The sequence below is a fragment of the Sceloporus occidentalis genome, unplaced genomic scaffold (genome assembly GCF_023333645.1).
Source record: "Sceloporus occidentalis isolate IW3139 unplaced genomic scaffold, rSceOcc1.0.p SCAF_105, whole genome shotgun sequence".
NCBI classification, from domain to species: domain Eukaryota; kingdom Metazoa; phylum Chordata; class Lepidosauria; order Squamata; family Phrynosomatidae; genus Sceloporus; species Sceloporus occidentalis.
The window spans coordinates 1,322,051-1,343,142 of record NW_028317085.1 but is presented as its reverse complement, the minus strand read 5'-3'; the positions used below and the strand labels follow the sequence as shown (position 1 = coordinate 1,343,142).

Genomic DNA, 21,092 nt, shown 5'->3' with positions numbered 1-21,092 from the left:
CGGCAAACTCCCGCGATAACGAATGCAGCTCCCGCGATGACTCATCCCGTGAAGCCGGCACCACCCGAGAAATTGCTACTTCTTCAAACTCCGCCTCCGTGACGACTTCTTGTTCGCTTCCCAACCAGCCATGATTCAAGTCGTCTTCAGCATGGACTCCAAGGCAGCTCTTCAGCCAGGCTTCTCCTCCTTCAGACAGTGCTTTCTCCCGGATTTTCTCAAGAAGCAGTTCCATCTTCTTCGCCCGCGGCTCTCCTGCACAGCCGAGTATACTAGCCTTGACAGGTAAGTAACAACAGCTTAGCAGTTCGCCTTGTGGCATGAACGCTAGCACTACAGACACCTCTATTTATAGTGCCAATTCGCGCCTTTTGCGCGGCGCGAGCCACCTCAAGATGCTTCTAGAGCGTCCTCGAGGCAAAGGCGGTAAACCACTAAGCGGCGCGCGCAACTCCAAAGCTTCTAGGTTATATAACTCATCTATTTATTTTTATTTTTTTTAAAAGCAGCTGACTGAACTTTTGACCCCACCCTATACCTGATAGCTAACCTCTGCACTTAATAGCTGACCTCTGTGTGAACCCAAAACCTATCCCCACAACTACATGTCGCCCAGCGCTATTTAGGCGGCAGGGCTCTTCACACACACACATACACATTCATGCTGACACCCATACATACATACATACATGCTCACACACAAATACTTGTACACTCTCGCTACTCCCTTATCCCGTACCTTCCTGGAGCTCGCACATCTTGCTTTACGTGACCCTGCTGCATTCCTGCCTCCCTGGGCTGGTCCCAGATTGTTACAAAGGCCGAGTTGGACTGGCCCTTTGCAAACAATTTTGGACCGTCCCAGGGGCATTTGTGTCCCCTTGATAGGGGAAACGGCTCCCCATCCCACCTAAGTACGCCATATATATAACTCAGGTCAGGCTAACTGTAGCTCTCCCTCTTTTGGGCGAGTGGCTTCATTTAGGGCATAGGTAGCCCAATACAGCCTTAACTGAGCTGTGAATATGTGAGAAATCAATGCCTATGGCCTATTGGGGGGGGGCGGAAAGACTGATTACATTCAGATTTGGATTTTTTGGAGTCTGGAGGTCGTTATTATTGTTAACCATGGTGCCAGAGAACTGAACAGCATGGATAAACATTTCAGTATCTTTTGTTGTTTTGCTCTTTTTAAGTGTACAGTTGTTTTTGTGGGATCAGACTGATATGTAGATGAAGATTTTTTCTCTGTAATGGCACAAGGGAGTTAAAAATTTGAGATGCTCCCAAACTGAGATGCACCGTAGGGCAGGCTATCAAGCAGCTCTCTGTTTTTGGTGAGCATCTCATATTCATTTTGTATGGCATATCCCCCTTAGTGGGATCTCTTGGGGTTCACCTCAAGTGTAAAAAGGATTCCAGACGTAGACCTTCTTCCTCTCTTGTGCCTACAGGGGGATACCCACTGTACCCCACCGATAAGGCTAATGAAGGCCGAAACGTACGTCTGAGGTTTGTGCAAAGGAAATCTCATTTTGGTTCTGGACTGCCCTTTTGGGTAGGATCAGATTGATATGTAGATGGGGATATGAACTAGCTGTGTGTTTTTGTTAAGCATGTCCTATTCTTTTTTTTTAATGGCAGATATTCCTTAAAAAATGAAAAATATTATACATCAATTTGGAAATTTTGTCAACAATACTATACCAGACGATATCATAAAAAAAATAAAAACATATTTATGTTGTCATGTTTCTTATGTATTTAATTAATATTTTTTTCCAGATGCTGGAACCTTTTCTCTTAACCACATGCCTTTCTTCTACTGTACAAAATATGGTTTGTACGCTTGGATTTGAAATACAAGACCATTTTGATATTAGAAAAATCTTAAACATGGATAATAAAGTATGTTGGAGCAACTTATGTGAAAACATTGTTTTTTCAGGTTAGTTTTAAATCTCCAAATCCAAATTGTTACTCTTATGCCTTTGATACATGCAATCTTTCTCATGTTAATCTCTAAATTTCAAAAATCTAGAAGAACTACACACAGTACATTCAAATTGATCTGCCATAGTCAATAGAAAAGATGGGGTTTTTTTAGAATAGTTGTAGTAATGAGGGTCTATGACTGAAGTTTGTCTGCTTTTCGTTTTCAAGGGGAACTAAATAGTTTTTGCTAGTGTCATATTTTTCACAAGAATACATTATTTTGTCAGTACAGATGTTTTGTCATAAACCTGTTTTGCTTTCGCCGCCGGCGAAGATTAAACACAGACCTGTAATGTGATTTACATCCCGCAGAGTACTAGTATACCAAATATTTTCACCAAGAAAGAACGTGTATAATGTTCATAAGACAAACGTAAATATAGTCATGCTCAATGAGAATAATCAGTTTATTTTTTTACAGGTCAGGATTTAGATTATGCACAAAGTGTGAGACAGCTTGGACCAGTTTGTGAAGCAGTACACAAACATATCACCTGCCTCTCGGATGCTGAATTTGAGGACGCTTTTGGAATGTACTTCCAGTGGACTAACAATGCCACGGTAAGAGTCCTAAGAGATTAGTGCTTTTCAAAAATGGTTGCAATATAACAGATAAATGATTAAAGGTACACTCCTGCCATCATGTACACTTGAATGCACAAGATAGCTGAGTGTCCCCTAGCAAATGCATGGAAGGATTGTACAACCCCCCCAGCTCCTAAGCATGTAGGGGTTCAGCCAATCTCACGTGTGCTTGCCAAAGCTCATGTGAGCTATACCCACTGCCAGCAACCTCCAATGCTGGTTCTAATGAGATCCCCATCACGCATTCTCAGAAAGCATTTCCATTGGTCTTCTGTTAGATTCAGGCTAGCTTTACGCCTGCACCATGCATGTTTAAAGTTCTCACTCTATTTACTGTGTCTCCCTATTTTTAGATTATGACCTCTTGATCTAATATTGTACCTCCACCTTCAAAATAAACATCTCTCCTCTACTTTGATACATTCATCCATATGCTCCTACACAGAGACCTGTTCTAACAGAGCATATACCAGCATTCATCCTACAAAGACCAAAACTGATTATTTCTTAACTATGTCTTATACTTATGGAGTAGGGTATGTTGCCCAGCCTCCAACAATAGCATTTTTTCTGTGGATATTAGAGTGTCTAAATAATTTCTTGTTTTATTTCCCTAGACCCTTAGGTGTCATGGCTAATAACCCAACATTTGAGGTTGTACTAGATTCAGGCTTTATTAATAACCAAGTGTGTGTTCAAACAGAGGGTGCTAATGTGCATACAAGTTTCCATCTCTGTCTCTCAGTCTTTCACATACATGGCAACATGGTGGGCGAGAGCAGCAATTATTCTCGGTGGCTACAGGGGAGGATAAAGCAATGTGTACAAATGTGGCACAATATGGTTAATTTAGGAACAGAAATAGAATGAATGCAATGTGTGAAACAGCAGTTATCTTAATGTTGACTTACAGATCTTCATAATATATAATTTTATGTTTCAAAAAACAGAAATGCTAAGTGAAGTTACACAACTCATGTTTTTTTTTGTAAATGCAAAATAATCCTTTAACTTTCCAACCTTTTTTGAAATTTTTGTAAATTTTTTTTATTACCTATGTGTCTCAAGTATGTGTTTCTCAGTTATTTCTCAGTGTTTTGGACACCATAAAGAGCTTGAATGATGCAAAGATTTCCACGAGTATAATGAAAATGTCATCGTGTTTGGAGAGGTCGTTAGGAGATGTGAGTAAGAAATCATGTATTCTCATTTACCCTATTTGCTTTAGTTTTCTTATAAAGCTATATATTACAGCTATTAATACACATAAACCACTGTGGCGTTAGATCATCAGTGTATTGAAATAATAAAGATATCACAAAAAGTTGAGTAAAAGCAATGCTCTTAGTCGCTAGCAGAGAATAGTATTTAATGAAAGCTTTCAGGATTCTGAGGATACAGTGCCTTGCAAAAGTATTCACCCCCTTGGCATTTTTCCTATTTTATTGTAATACAACCTGGAATTAAAATGGATTTGTTAGGGGCTTGATTTACACAACATGCCTACCACTTTCTAGATGCAAAATATTTTTTATTGTGTAGAGCTGCAAGTCTCTTGGGGTATGTCTCTATCAGCTTGGCACATATAGCCACTGGACTTTTTGCCCATTCTTCAAGGCACAAATGCTCCAGCTCCTTCAAGTTGGATGGGTTCCACTGGTGTCCAGATGCCAAAATTGAAATTTTAAAATTGTATTACGTTAGGCCTGATTTGGGACTGCTTAGCGGCCCACCATCTCAAAAGTATATATTTTTGGATAGAAGACAAGTCAGGGTATTTCACTAGGATCATTTGGGCACTTATCTTGCAACCATTTGGTCATCAATCTCTGGCCGTAACTTTAATATTGATGATTTTTCACCAACATTTCCATGTTTCTTAGGACTGTTTGCATATATTACGTGCAACTACAGAGAAACCCACCAGAATGTATTCATCTGCATCTCCCGATTACAGAAATACCCGACATGTATAGGTTTTTGCATATTCTTTGTAATCTGCAGCTCACACTACATGACACACTCATTTCACTGCACAACAACACAACGAATAGGGCAAGGTAGGCACACGAACAGTTTAGGTTAAAAAAAACATACAATATACTCAAAATGGTGATAACGTGCTTTCAAGTGCAATCTAATGAATATAACAGCAAACAGAACCTGATATAATGGTATACTCAATGTTTTCCCATTCTTAAAAAAGAAATCTCTTAAGAAAATAAAAACAAATACAAAAATAATAGTGCGGTACAACTAAACACAATGAACCCACCTGCAATTGTGGTTGCACACCACAAAGGAAAAGCAATGCTTGCTCCAATTTTGAATACATTGCTCAGGTTGTATATAATAGCCACTCAACTCAGTAGAAGAAAGAGGAGAGGCACCAACTAGCAGAAAAATCAGCATCCAAAATTTTATTGAAGAAAATAATATCTTACATATCCATTAGTGTAGTCTTCTATAAATCCCCATCAGCATCAGACATGAAAGATATCCAATAAAACAATGTTAACGAACCAAATTAAAAATCTACGCGACGCATTTCACCCGTTCAAGGCTTCGACCAGGCGTGATGTGGGTCTGCAGTCTTCATCTTTTAAATGCGCGCGTTGTTTTCCCGTTATTCTTCCGCTTCCGTCACATTATCGTATGATTATGATGTTTCGCAAGATTTTCGTTTGACATCCAGTCAAATGCTTTCGTATTCCATCAACAACGGTGTTCCATAAAAGACATCCCCAGCAAAGCGGTTTGGTAGAAGAAAAGTCCAATCAAATAAAGCATATACAGTACATTTATATTTTTATATTTACAGTATATTTATATTTTTTTTCAGAGTGCCACATCCCATACAATTATGTAAACATTCCATTTATATATGTGTGTGTGCATTTTATCTAATGCATGCACAATATTTTAGAATTCTTTAACCTGTTAATCCAGCAAGAAATGTCATGAACAAAGTAGTGGTGTGAACTACCGTTGACCAACCTAGTGGCAGAACTCTTGCTCGATTCCACCATCAAGCAGCACTTCCATTATGAATGGAGCATTGCGTGTATCACAACATACACAATTGCAATATATCTTTCTCTGATAAGAGAGACTCTGAATGTATGTAGTGGTATTTGTATAAAGTATTGTATTATGGTATAAATATACTTATTATTATTCCTTGACATCTAGTAGAAGAGTAATTTAGGGCTAAGTGGATGCAAAAGAGGATGTGTAAATAAAATGAGAGGTGTGTGTGTGTTAGTGCTTTGTTTCAGATGGTGGTCTGCAGAGGGCTTGGGATGTTTCAGAACAGCTACAAGACGGGAAATAATTTTACATTTTTTGTGCGTATGTATATAGATATATGTGCATGTTTTTGTCTGAAAATAACATACCTTTCATCTGCTATATTATATCATTGTAGGTGTATTTAACAGTTGGGAAAAACTGTCCATTCTTGCTGAGGGACCTACTTGCATCATCAGAGTTAGTCAAAGTCTTCAGTGAACCTGTGGTGAGTTAAGTGATTAATTTTGTTTTTGACGAAAACGTGAAAGTTCTATGGAAGAATATCTTTACATATCAATCCATTTGCAGTTTGTGTATTCATAATTCACATAGTCCCAGATTCCTTCATAGTGGATTCCTAAATACAGGGTCATAAGATAAGCATTTGAGTGAAGTGTGGACATGGTAGTCAGAGGAACAAACACATGGAACAAAAAAAACAACGCTCTGCTGATTCCATAGCTAAATAGCTCATACCTTCCACTGAGAATTAATTTCCATGGCTGAGTAGCTGCATGCAAGCTTCAATAAGTACAATGACAAGCATCAGAATGAATGATGTAAAGCATGCAGCCATTGGACTCTGGAGCTGTGGAAACGTGTTGCAAAACCTAGAGGACACCTGCACCCCGAGAGTACAAGACTGAAACAATGGTCAAGTGAAAATCTTCGTTTTTATTCAGGTCCATAGTCCCATAAAATCAATAAGAAACATAATATAATAGCCAGTCAAATAGATAGATTGTGTAGAGGAAACGTACGCAGTGGGTTTGGCGGATGCCAGGAGAACCTTACTTGTCTGATAGCATTGTGCCAACTGTAAAGTTTGGTGGAGGAGGTATAATGATATGGGGTTGGATTAGGCCTCTTACTTCCAGTGAAGGAAAATCTTAATACTTCAGCATACCAAGACATTTTGGACAATGCAATGGTTACAACTGTGAGACCAGTTTGGGAAAGGCCCTTTTCTATTGCAGAATGACTGTTCCCAAAGCAAGGTCCATAAAGACATGGGTGGATGGATTTTATGTGGAAGAACTTTACTGGCCCGCACAGAGCCCTGTCCTCCACAACATTGGACACCTTTGAACTGGCACGAAGCTTGCGAGCCAGGCCTTCTCTTCCAACATCAGTGCCTAATGCTTTGCTGGATGAATGGGTGAAAATTCCCACAGAAACACTCCAAAATCTTGTGGAAATCCTTCCCAGAAGAGTGGAAGCTGTTATAGCTGTAAAGGGGACCAACTACATATGAATGCCTATGTATTTACTCCCTGTTGCTGTAATTGTCAGGTGCCCCAATACTTTTGTCCATTTAGTGTATAATATGTATACATTTTAGATAAAATACATTTTTACATTTGTGATATCAATACATGTATGTATTAAAATAAATATTAATAACTGTAAAAAAACAAATAAATTATTGTAACCGATTGAAAACATCTTGGTGTATTTTAACAGTAATGATTAGTTTGTCATTTAGTAAAGACTTTTTTCTTTCTGATTATTTTAAACGCATTTCATAATTTCTGATGTTTTTTTTCCAAAACAGATGAATATTCTCAGAATATTTCTTGGCTCCCCAGAAAGTCTCAATCTTCGTAACATCCTGTGGCATGGATTTGCATCTCCACATGAGATTCCACACAAGTAAGTCTCATTAAAAAAGCAACTGTAGCTAATAAAGCAAGAACCCTAGTAACAATTTACCTTATTGTCTATTATATTTAGAATGCTCCTCTCCTTTTCACTAGCGTATATGCCTGTCGTAAAAATGATGTGCAATTTTTTTTCTCTCTTTGTCCCTCATCTTTCTTTTCTCCCCATTTCTTCTCTGTACCCTCTCTTTCTTCTGCCTACTGCATATTCATAGTATGTGAGGGGGCTATTTAGGGGCATGAAGCTACTACTCCATACTGTGTGCGATCGGGAAGGGTTTGTGTGCGGGGGGCTACTCATTTATAGTGTGTATGTAAAAAAAAATGCAATATCCACCCTTAGGATTACACTGAATCTAAACTTTGAATATGCCCTATTCAGAACACTAGACGGGCACAGCTGCAACGCATTCTAGGGGCGGTTACTTTGAAAACAACCCTTCACTGTTGGATCAAACCCACACCATCACCATTGCCCCTCTTTCATGCCAAACTATATTACTTATTTAGAATGCTTTGGCTGACAACACAAAAAAACAAAAGAGACAGATACATTAATTCCTTTCCACCACAGACATGGATAGCGGTCAAATCAACATTTTAAAAAAAAGCCTTGAACATTTTATGACTAATCCAGCAACAAGATCCTATCCAGGGTATATAATACCCAATACCACTCGACACAGGATGAATCACTACTCGCCCTTCCATACACATAAGAAGATAACACCCTAAGTATCTGGTTACATGAATCTGTCACAACCAAGGACTTTTCAATTGCTGTTGATCCACACTGTTCTACTTACTACAATAGTGTATCCACCCTTGTCTACAATAAACAAGGTTAAAAAAATAAATACAACTGTGTTAACATGTGAAAATCATTATGCAGTGATGTCACCAGGGGAACCATCCACTTTGGAATGAGTTTAAATCCTAGCATTTGAAATATCCATGGTTTGATTGGGTAAATTGAATTGGCCGGATTCAAAGATCTCTCAAATAGGACATTGGTGCAGACGGACCAGATGGCAAAATGAAAAGAAAAAAAATGTGCATCTGCCATTTCAATTTACCCCCATCAAATCATATATTTTTGAATATAATTTTGTGCAAAACCCCCCACAAAATTAAGGTATAAATTTACAGCTCCTGGTATATATCAACACCCCAATATGTGTTCAGTAACATCTCCTGAGTACAATGAACCACCTATTGTCAGGTTATTTGGGGGTAAAAGGCCACATTTGGGACATACATAATTAAGTTTTTTAACATCTAGTCCCTCTGCCCCTATGTCCTTTTTTAACACTATCCAATTTTTCACAAAAATTGTAAATCAAGTATGAATGTACAGCTTCTGGTATGTGTCACTGCCAAACAACACCTGAGAGTATTTCAGATGGTGGAACTTTAACTCCTTCCAAGCTCTAATTCTAACGCCAGCCTTTGTCCATTTTTTAACTGGCACATCGTTAGTTAAGGCAACATTTACATGAACTTCTTTGTAATGGAGTAGAAAGCAATTATATTTTTGCATGTAAGTTCACCAAGAGAGCCCATGCCTGCCCTAATTGGGCGGCCTAGAGGTTGCGTAAGGTTTTTATGGATCTTGAGGAGATTATGAAAAACAGGAACAATAGGATGTTGCACAAAAATATGTTCTATCTCCTTCTCTATTAGAATGCCTTTAGAGAGGGCACAATTCAAAAAAACTTTAAGAAAATGACTGAATTGTTCAATCTAGTATATGTATCAGTAATATTAAGCTGACGTAATGCTTCCGTATAATAGTATTCTCCATCAAAAACTACAACACATCCTACCTTATCTGCATTACGTATTACAATATTTTGATTGTCTTGAAGGTTTTTTAAGGTTAAGTTAATGTTATTGTAGTTCCTATTATTTGTATTTTACTCTTCTCCTCCAAGAGCAAAAGTTTATGTTCTACAATGTTTTGAAATAAGTTAACACTCTCTTTTCTGGATTGAATTGGGTAAAAATTAGATTTATTTTTTAAATATACCTAGAAGCGAGTAATTCACAGGATCTATTGCATTCCATATCTAATGTTTCAGAAGTTGTTATATTACAATTATCTTGAAAATTCCTAACAAGTACCCCATTGTCCTCAATATATTTTAAAGTGCCACCATTTACCACCACACTAGTATAAGTGACATGATTAGAGTGTTGCGTGATTTCATCCCTACCGGGAACAGTTAGGCCCTTTAGGAGACGTCCCTGTTTCTTCTTCTCAGATCAGACAAGCCTCCCTGTTGTGTTCTCTTGTTCGTCTGACATTGGGGTTTGTACATTGGGTTCTGTCCCTGCTTCGTCATTTGAAAATGTAGCTATTGTAGATGAACTTGTAAAAATTCCAAATTGGAGAATGACTGCTGTTCTGTGGTATGCGCTGCCAATTGGTGAATTGCCAACATGCCGACCTTGTTTTCTAAGCTTCTGCATGGGGTTCATTCACTAAAGGGAGAGTTGTCAGGAAAGTTGGCAAAAGTTGGAAAGGGTGAACAAATCTCATTAATTTAACAATGCATATACAGGGCCAGCAAAGCGTCTCTTGTGGCAGAAACTTAATGCACCTTAATAGTGAAATCATAGTGCACCTAATAGTGAAATCAAGGAGCTGAAACACAACTCTCCTCTCAACTCCCTCTTTAGTGAAAAGACCCCTGTTGCAAAGAGTTAAGAACATTGTTAAGAACAATGTCACAGTTAAATAATTATTTAGTTCCCATTTTCCTTCCATTCCCCGTAGCAATATAGTTTTTTTTTGTTTTGTTTTGTTTTCTCAGATATTGTTCCATACTTTTATTGCTAACAGTTGGACTTGGACAGATAATTGAAACATACTTCCATGAAAATAAGTTGTCACTAGAACATCGACCATACTTTGTGTTCCACAATCTAGAGGAAATGTGCATATTCCCAGGTAAATGTCTACAGTAGCTTTCCATAGTCATGTTATGTTGAAAATAATGATATGGGCAAAATTGTGTGTATATATAGCACCGTGCAAACTGTTGGTCAATCAGCGCAGGGGCTGAAAGAGGAGGAATAATTATCTGTCCTTTGTTATTTTTTAGGGGCAGGGACCTTATTTAGGGGCAATATAAGACCTTATTTGGTCTTGTCTTATGTTCGGCATAGCATTACGTCTATCCCCTGCAGGTTTTAGTTCCTACAGTGTGCTAACCTATAACACTTATACTGGAAGCCTGTTCTTTTATCTACTATTTAAATGTCCATGGGTTCAATGGGTTCAGTTACGTATGCTAGGGCCGCAGGTCCAGGTATCTTTGATCTCCCCTACTGGCCTTTTTACTTGATAAAGGCTGTGTCGGCTCAGCACAGCCTCCATAGGCCTCATTTACACACAGCTCCATTATTGTACCTGTATGCCAACCACGAAGGAGGAGGTGGCGGCAGCGGCTGGGGGCATAGCCCTAGGGCGGCCCCGAAGGCTGCCGGGTTGGCAGCACATGAAGGCACACGTGTAGATGCCCTGAAGACCTGTCTGACAAATGTAAGTAGAACTTGTAGAAGTATAAATCAAGTCATCTTGACATCTAGCCACCCTTGCCCATACAATTAGGCTGACACATCACTATGTTGTCTTGTTTGTTTACAGATCTTTATGATGAAGAGCTTTCTGTGGCTGAAAAATTGATTGAAAAATCAAAATTTGTACTGCAACACATGAAACCTTTCTGGATAGAAGCTATTTCAGCTTTCAGACAGAGAAGGTAAGCTGCAATATGGTGAGATGAATTACACACCGATAGCTGAAGAAAAGAAACTCAGTGTAGACAAATGAAAATTTAAAAAAACCCAAATTTCTGTGACCTTAAAGCTATTTTGTATTCTCATGACAAGCAAAGGCTTTCAATCTTGAGTAATGTATTAATTACCTAATTACCCAGATGATGTCTAAAGTGATATTCCTTCACTCAACCACCTGTATTATATGTTATCTACTTCAAATACTATATGAATAAGCTTACAGGATACATTATATATATATATATATATATATATATATATATATATATAACGCCAAACAACCATATGTCACGTCTAACATGTTCATATTTTCATGAACACTTAGTTGAGATGATCTGGGAATATGCTACAAGATTGTATCTTGTGATGTATACACTAAAATCAATATAGTTTGTAAAATGCCTTTATATTGCTTTAAATATGACTAAGAAAATGGAGTGCCTGATAACATTTTGATACATCTTCATCACAGCTCACGTGGCCAGTCTAATGCTAAGTGTGTGACCGTCAGCTACTAAAATGCATGCAAAGTATTTGATAAAATTCAATGTTAGCAACTAGACTTTAAAACTATATGTTGTGCAACAACACACCAGCAAGGTGCTGCTATCCAAGATGAACTTGCAAGATTAAAAAAAGATGAGTAGTTGGGACAGTTTGCAGGAGAAAGACTAATAGTGTTACCACTTCTTGTCCTATTTCTCGCACTTAATTAGGAAATATAATAGTGAACAACGTAAAAGAAAACTTGTCGCAATTAATTGTATTTACTATGACTAATGTTGAAAATTATATTTATAATAGTACATTTAAATACTAGCTATTGGGTTTTTTTTTTACTTATTTCCTTTTGTCTTTTTCTACTGTGATTGTCATTGATAATGCCATTCGTGATGTCATGTCTGATGTCATCAACACAGCAAATTTGAGTGTGTAGCTCAAAGTGTGTTTCCCAGCTTTTGTGTGTTTTGTGGAGTCAACTCTGGCTTTGCTGTTTTATTTAATGTATTTTTCTGATATTGGTTTGATTTCATGTAAGGTAATTGTTGATGTTACATAGTAGTAGAGCTATAGCAGTTTAATTTTTTTTAGGTATGCTGATTGTACTATATTATTACTTCCTCAACTTGAAACTGGCCTGCGTCTGATCTTTACCATAGCTAATAAGTGCCCATACAGAATGCTCACTGCTGAGGTAAGTGAATATTACAAATCTCACTTAATTTATCAAACATCTTCAATAAATGGGAACTCACACTATAGTTTTTTGCTACTTTCACTTAAAAACAGCTTTCATATATTGTTAATTTTATAGTTTTCGCATGATATTGACATATTCTTATGTTTGTTGACATATTCTTATGTTTGTTGACATATTCATGTGTTATATTTCTATTAGCACATTCTACTAGACACAATGAATCCTTATCATATGGCCTTGTGGTAAATGATGAAATAACCCAGAATGATGCAGTACATCATTAGCTTTGCCATATTTATCAGCTCAATTTAATACGAGTAGTGAACATAGTGTTACATAGCCGCCTACAAAGGCAACCTCTTGAGTAGAAATGAGTACAAATAAACAAACTGAAAGCTTGGGTGCTGTAGGCTATGTGTTCCTAATCTTATTGGATCATTCAACTAGCATACTTGCGTTACAGAAAAAAAACTGACAGTGATGTCACATGATCAGAAACACATGTTGCTAGCACTCATGTTTCACTCAGGCTTAATGTTTATAGAGAACAAAGAAAACACAAACTTTTTACAGAAAGTGGGTATAACTACATTTTTATTTTCCATATCTGTGAGTAACCCAAGGATGGAGAAAGGCGCATAATAATTTCTGCTGGCCTGCAATGGCGGAAACTAAAAGGTCAACGTCCTCCTGTATTATTATTTATTGTTTTGTATAGCCCCATCAATTTCCGTAGCACTGTAAAATGGGTTACTTCCAAAGGCTATGGAGCAAAATAACTTTGGTCCAGCATATTCTTGGCCTTTTCCTTTAGTATTGTCACGATCTCAAGTAGGAATCCAGTTGCAGTTCTCAACATGTCCAGGCAGAAATTTGGTATCCATGAACACCTGTGGAGACTGAGAGCGGCTGTGTGTGTCTCCCTGGCGTCTATGGTTGCCAGGGAGACGGGACGCTGAGTGTGGGGGCGGCCCTCTTCCTGGCGGGACATGTCATGGGGGTGAGAGCTCCACCAGCGGTCGGGCGGTGCGGATGGGTCAGTCGCGCGATGCGTGACAAGTATACAGGGCCTTTTCTTTTGGTGTGCAGCTCATGTTGCTGGACCAGGTAATACTTTTCCTGTTGCAGGATAGATTGCTGTCGCAGAACCTGTGATACTATAGCTATAGTCCTAAAAAACCTCCATGTAATTATAATATCCTAACAGTGGCCACATCTTTATCATCTGGCTTCTGCTTGCAGACCCTTTTCCAGCTGCATCATCAATATTATGTAATTACCCATTTAATATCCACAGATGTAACATGTTATTGATCAGAATGAACTTTTTGGCATGTGTTTTAACCCTTTAAGGAACAACATACCAGGTACGTCCCCCAAAAAAACATCACTAGATGAAGAATGATGCTCCCGTTATATCATTGGATTACAATTGCTGCTGTGCAAATAGTTTGGAGAGGCCTGTCTGATGACGGCCTGTCAGCAAAACCAGCATCAGTTCGATTTAATAGTCACGCTGAAAGGATTCCCTTCCTGTGGTGTCAAAGCAGATAATGCAGAAAGCATTTAACAGACACTCCTCAAAGGCTCTGATAGGATTCCTGTTGACACCCCTGTGACTGATCACTGAGGATCACATGTGTGATCAGCAGGGCTACAGAGGGTGACTTTCCCTGCTCAAACACCATACTGAACCTATTCTTTATGGTAATACCGTATTTGCTCGATTATTATATAAGACAACCCCCCAAATCTGAATATTAATTTAGGAAAAAAAAAAAAAGCCTAAATATAAGACGACCCTATAGGAAAAAAGTTTTACCAGTAAATGTTAATTCATCTAAACTATTTTTTTTTTTAATAAAAGCTATGATTGAGAAAAATATTTTGGTTTTATTTCCTTCTATTTTCCAACCTGCCCCCCAGTTATGCACATCTGCCCCAGAAATGCCTTATACCCCCTATATGCCACTGTGCCCCATGATATGCCTTTTAACCCTCTAAATGCCACTGTGCCCCATGATATGCCTTTTGACCCCCTATGTGCCACTCTGCCTCCAGAAATGCCTTATACCCCTATATGCCACTCTGGCATTTAGAGGGTTAAAAGGCATATTATGGGGAAGAGTGGCATATAGGGATGTTTAAGGCATTCAGGAGGCAGAGTGGCGTATAGAGGGTTAAAAAGGCATTTCTGGAGGCAGAGTGGCATTAAGGGGGTTAAAAGAGCACTCTGCCTCCAGAAATGCCTTATGCCCCCCATTTAACACTCCCCCGCCTCCCCCCCAACTAACCGGTGCTTCTGACTTCCCTGTCATGTAGCCGGGGCAGCGTGTAGATCCCACGCACTTACGCTGCAGCCGGAAGGAGGCGTGGCTAGCAGCGGGGGTTGTCTGCCTCCATCCCGCAGACCTTCCCCGACTGTCAGAGATCAGAGTTCCCCGCACCGGTGGCCGCAGACAACCCCCGCTGCTAGCCACACCTCCTTCCTGCTGCAGCGGAAGTTGTCTACGCGAATCGCATAGACATCTACACGCTGCCCCAGCTACACACCGGGGACTCAGAAGTACCGGTAAGTGGGGCGGGGGGGGGGGGAGACAGGAGGATCCAGGTCCCCTGCAGCTGCGGGGGATCTGGATCTTAGTCGTCTCATAGTCAGACCCTGATTATAAGACAAGGGGTATTTTTCAGAGCATTTGCTCTGAAAAAAATCTCGTCTTATAATCGAGCAAATACGGTAATAATAAAGTCAATTTCTCCATATACGTTCATCTGGTTGAATGACTGGGCCTTTCCATTCTTTACCTCAGGCAGTATGATAGGGTGTTAGGGCCAGATAAGAAAACACAATATTTTTGAAAATATATCTGACACTAGCAATAAACAAAATTGTAGTTTACCTTTAAATCATTGGTTATTGTCTATCTTTTTTTATAAAGTGAATCAAATAAAATTTCTTTATAGTAATAAGTCATGTTTATGTTTATTTTTGTTTCTTTCCCTATAGTCTGCACATTTGTACACCACTTTTGATGAGGTAAGCATTCTCATATTTGATTTTGGAAGCATTTGCCATAATAGCCTTGAAAAATACAAAAGTTAAAGCGTTCGCCTAACAAGAATATAACTACAGTTTTTGGGGTGCAGCTGATATGACCAATACACAATGAAATAAGGCATGAACACACACGCAGAAGATACACAGTGCTAATCCTATAAATGCTGAGGATTCAGTCTCACTCTCGCATTTCTGAATGTCCTATCTAATATTAACATGGCTATATAGCTAGGTATGGAGCGGAATCAATGGTGTTACATTACTATTAAATAGACTTGGGCGCCGGGTTTCAAAGGGATATAAATACTAGGTAACATATAGGCCAATATAGACGTGTGTCTATATTGTCTCAACGCACTCCGAAGAGGATGGCTTGAGAGGCCAAAAAGCTCCAAAGATCACAGCTGCAGAATTGCAGAAGTTAGTTGCTTCTTTGGGTCAGGAAGTTGTTTGAAAGTGGTTCAAGAAAAAAAGCCTCTACTCTCATCCAAAAACAAACAAAACCATCTTGAGTTTGCCAGGCACTACAGGAACTTCAAATGGGATCGGGTTCTATGCTCAGATGAAACCAAAGGGGCTTTTTTGCAGTAAGCACCAGAGGTGGGTTTGGTGCACACAGAGAGGTAGCCATATGGAAAAGTACCTCATGTGTTCTCCAACATCATCAGACATTATAGGAGAAGACTGAGAGCTGTTATCTTGGCAAAGGAAGTTAGCACAAAGTGTTGACTAAAAGGGTGCCAATAATTGTCCCACACAAATATTTAAAATTTTTTATAAACTTGTGTTGTGTTTGCAATTGTTTAATATCCATAAGAGCAGAGTATTTTTTAAATAAAAAATAAAATAATTTAATATGTATTGTAAGGAGCGCTGCGTAAGTTGTTGGTGTTATATAAATACAAGATAAATATAATAGACAATTTTTTTCACGGCATTCTTTGCTCATATTTGCCAAGGGTGCCAATATTAGTGGAGGGCACTGTATATATTGTCAGAAATATGGGGCAGGGCTAAAAGTGAAGGTCCAATATGGGTGTACTGTTTTGCTCAGGATGATGTGGTGTGGTGGAGATAGGAAACTGAATGGGTTACTGTATGAAGATGGGGAGTGAAGATGCAGTTTGCCATGGTGGAAATAAGGGCATGTCTAAGGGGGAATTACCAGTCATGGGGTAATGCTGTGATGTTCAATATGATATTGGCATTACTGCATCAGTTATTGCTCCAAGTCTGTGGTGAAAATATTTGATCACATAGTGTTAACTTTATAGAATATGCCTGAGCTACTGTGACAAATAGTAATACTGTCTTAAATGATGAGTACCAGTCAAGGTGCAGGATGTCTATATAAGAATGAGGGCCGGGATTGTTGGCTGTTATGGGATTAAATAAAACATTTAGGGATACGAGTTAGTGAGCCCACTCTATAACTGGGGACTCTGAGCCATGGGTATCCAATATCTGGGTATCCAATATCTGGGAGTAGCAGTGTAATGGGACGGATTTTAGGAACAGTTGGAAGAGATGCAGTTCTCTGGATCCTGTATGCAGGGCCGGCCCACGACAAAATGCCGCCTGGGGCGAAGTTTAAAATGCCGCCCCCCCCTTATCTACCCTTCTTCTCCCTCTGTACTTACCTTTCAGCAGTCCTGCGGCGAGTCTCCCTGCTCGGTCTCGGTGCCGGCTTGTAATGCTAAGCGCCGGAAATGACGTCATCTTCCGGCGCTCAACATTAGAAGCCGGCAACGAGACCGAGCTAGAGTGCTCGCAGAGGAGAGAGAGAGAGGGGCGTCGAGCGGGTACTGACAACTTGGTAAGATAAAACCACTCGGCGCCCCTCTCTCTCTCTTCTCGCCTGTATGTGGCACCCCTACTTTAAAATGTAAAGTTAATGTGTAAGGGAAATGTAATATGTGTTTTAATTATGAAAGATTTTGCGCTGACATGTCCACATTAATGTTTCTCTTTTCTTTATAATAACTGCTTTACATAAGGTGTATACGATCTGTAATATGTTGTATACCATTTCCAAATCTCTTTCCAGATTTTGGCAAAACAAGTGGAGAATGAATTTGACAATCAAGTCCCACAGATTCTAGGGGAACCAACAATGGTGATTTGTTTTTGTTTCTATTGTAGATGCAGAAAACTAGTGAGTGAAGTATTAGGGGCAGTGCATGTAAATGGCTAGATTCTATTTTAACCAAGAATTCTGCCAGCTTCAGTTCAGAATCTTTCAGAAAATTTGCCAGTGTAAATGATTAGTGCAAAATGTGAATAACTAATGTTTTTATGGTAGAACAGATCTGAACCCAGATAACAATGGGAAGGTACCATTTTAAAATAACTACCAGCACCTGCCTGTGAATGTTTGTTCTAGGAGCTACATCACTGGGGTTAGATGTCAATGTCAGTGAATGGTTGGGAGCAACCATTGGGTGAACACTTGGTTATGGGCAAAAGGAAGTGCAAGTGTGGCCTCATGGTCACATGACATTTGTTTTACATGTGTTAGAAGGGAGGAGGATGACAAATTGAGCTCTTTTATAATAAAAATTCAGACCTGGTCAGGGTCACCCTGGCCAGTGAGCTTGTGCAACAGAAGAATTTAAGGTTGCTACTATGTAGAAGTGATGGTCAGCCTGAAAATGGTAGATCAAGAGAGATATGGGAGAAATGGCACACCATGGCCACTGGTTGGGCCTTTCTCCCACATCACCTTAAGTAGTTGAGAGGACACTCATAAGGGTGTTATTACAGCACCATGTTTTAATAAGTTTATCACAGCAATAATAAAATAATAGGAATATAGCTTGAGATGCAGGAACTTTAAAAACCTGTATTGTGACCTCCCTTCTACAAGGTGAAGGGTGTTAGGGACTCCTTTTAGATTAACAATGATCTTGTGCTACCTATTAAATAATATCAACTATATCACCACTGCTCACAGTAAGCAAAGCAGGGTACAGGTCAAGAAGTTGGGTGAGCAGCCATGTATTGCAAACAAGACTGGCAGGAACAGAAGGGTTAAATGTCAGATTAGAAGGAACTCCCAAGAGAAACCATGGGAATGCATTGAATTAGTATGACCTTCAAGAGAGGCTCTAATCCCTAAAAAGAAACCCATGGAGCACCACCTACAAGACTTGCTAACAGATGAACTATGCAGCCACCAAGAGGCATCCACATGCCTCCAATGTACAGTACTGCCAGGGCAGCCCATTATCATAGGCTCTTCTCCCTATAAGGTGGCCTTAGAGAGTCCATTAGATTGAGATTTCATAAAACACCAGATATTCTGTAGTAAAACAAACATACTGACATTCTGGTGGTTTCACCTACTAAACAAGATATTAAAGGCACAATATATATATATATATATATATATATATATATATATAATATATTTACTCACAGAGTCCATTGCACACCATTCCAAATATTCCAAGCCCGGTGCTAGTAACCAGCAGTTTCCATACAAAACACTTTCAAAAAGATGGTCAGCACTCCAGGTCTTTAAATTGACAATTTCATTTTATTCAAAGTCAAGTCGACGTTTCAGTCATTACTGACTTTCATCAGTATATATAATCACTGTTTAGTTAAATTATGTTTATGTTAACAGGAGTTTCTTTGGGACTTCTTGAATCATCAGGAAGGACCTCGGGTCAGAGATCATCTAAGCCATGGAGAAATACAGCTGAACAAATTTCCGAGAGAAGTTGCCAATCAGTTATTGTGTTTCACAGTTGTACTCTTATCAAAACACTTAGAAACAGAACATGTCCTCACCCAGGTAAGAACAAATCATTTTTGAAGTCTAAGCTCCCTAAAATACATCAGGGCTGTCTCCACCTAATGTATCAGTTTGTCTTAGTCTGTCAATTCTAGTCTTGTCATATGTATTGTATGAAGCGCTGCGTAAATTGTTGCCGCTATATAAATAAAAGCTAATAATGTCAGACTGACCAGTTATATTGGAAATAGGGTGCTGTATGCCATGCCTTGTGGTGGTACATTTTATTTATGTTTATGAATAGTTTTGTTCCAAAATGTAAAGATGGCATTAATTGCTCCTATCATAGACCTTGATCATAAATTTGTGTTTGTATAAAGCTAACTTATGATTGCATTCATTCATTTGAAGGTTATTAAGGGATGTGTTTATATGCAAGAAAAATAAGCACTAACTGCAGTCTCTTACCCTGTAAGAGGAAGCTAGTAAAGCTAGTAAAAAAAAACAATGGTCCAAGGATAATACCTGCATTCAAACTGCAGGAGGAGCTCGAGAGTGGATAGACCCTCTTTGAACTCATTCAGTTTTCTATTGTTGACGCCATCTTGTGAATGGCGGTAACGTCATTTACATGATGGCACTTGTGGTTGCTCTTCCGAGCAGTCACAAGGCTATCGGGGTGGGCAACACTGCAGATGCTTTAAAACAACACTGTCACGTGTAGGTCTTTTGAAACTGTAAAACACTCATAGCTATCATACTCATACATCAAGGGAGAAGTACATAATGATTTGGGCCAAGAAAGGAACTGCCCCTCCTCAAGACGGACACTTGGGGGTATGATAGGGTATATTCACTATGCCGGGAGTTGCATTTTTCAACACCTTGACACTATGCATTATGAAGAGTTGTGCATTGTCGTGTTTAGAACCATCTCCCACAGCTAAGCGCCATCCTTTCAGCTCCATGTTCAGAGGAAGAGACCTTGAGGACAGCTTTCCTGTAAGAAGATTCAGTACATTTCTTGAGGGCACCAGCTAAACTATTAGGGGTTCTTAGGCTTTCTGTCCTATGCATTTTTTATTGCATGGTAGTGATTCTGTATATTTTAGTATTATTTTCTTATATTGTTCTTGATCAGTTTTGTTTCTTATTTCATATTTTACTTCTCCTAGCGTAAACATGATCCCAGTTATGCTCATTTAGTAACTTGAGAATTTAGTTTTTGTTCCTTAAAGCAGGATACTTCCACATTGCAACCACTCATCGCTGCTACAGAGTGCTACACGTCTAGATTTCATCCAATAGCTCTTCTTCAAAACCAGGTATTTGGAAATATTACTAAAATGTAATAATAAATTCTTGTAGTAAAGATTTGGTGATGCTGCTTGTGTGTGAGTTGTATTCACTGGCATTTTTGATATAGCTATCACAAGACAGGTGGAGTGGGCAAATGAGACAGAAGTCTTAATGTTCTAACTAACATAAGAATACAATGCATGCTTAGATTGTATGCAGTAAAATGCGTAGGGCTACAGGACTGGAGAAATGCTAATATGATCCCAATATTCTAAAAAGCATTGCAAACACAACAAGAATCCGCAATGGTTAAACTGCTTGTAACAATAATGCGAGACACAATGCTAGTCCATATTGAGAAAAATAAAATTATTAGTGTAAATATGCATATTAAAGTCAACAATCAGGGCAAAACAAACATAATAGACTTGTTTCTCCTTTTGTTGGGGGGGGGGAATA

At 38.9% G+C, this 21,092-nt stretch overlaps 1 protein-coding gene across 1 annotated transcript; it reads left to right on the top strand.

The window, feature by feature from the left end:
- Window positions 1-395: 395 nt before the first annotated feature.
- Window positions 396-20,548, top strand: LOC149283374 (endoplasmic reticulum membrane-associated RNA degradation protein-like). The gene is made up of 14 exons (XM_089497609.1): window positions 396-426; window positions 1,380-1,501; window positions 1,786-1,948; window positions 2,417-2,556; window positions 3,663-3,764; window positions 6,008-6,097; window positions 7,427-7,524; window positions 10,349-10,485; window positions 11,185-11,299; window positions 12,429-12,531; window positions 15,545-15,574; window positions 17,643-17,711; window positions 19,224-19,394; window positions 20,510-20,548. The coding sequence occupies exons 1-14, from the start codon at window positions 396-398 to the stop codon at window positions 20,546-20,548; spliced, it is 1,410 nt and encodes a 469-aa protein (XP_089353735.1).
- Window positions 20,549-21,092: the final 544 nt, after the last annotated feature.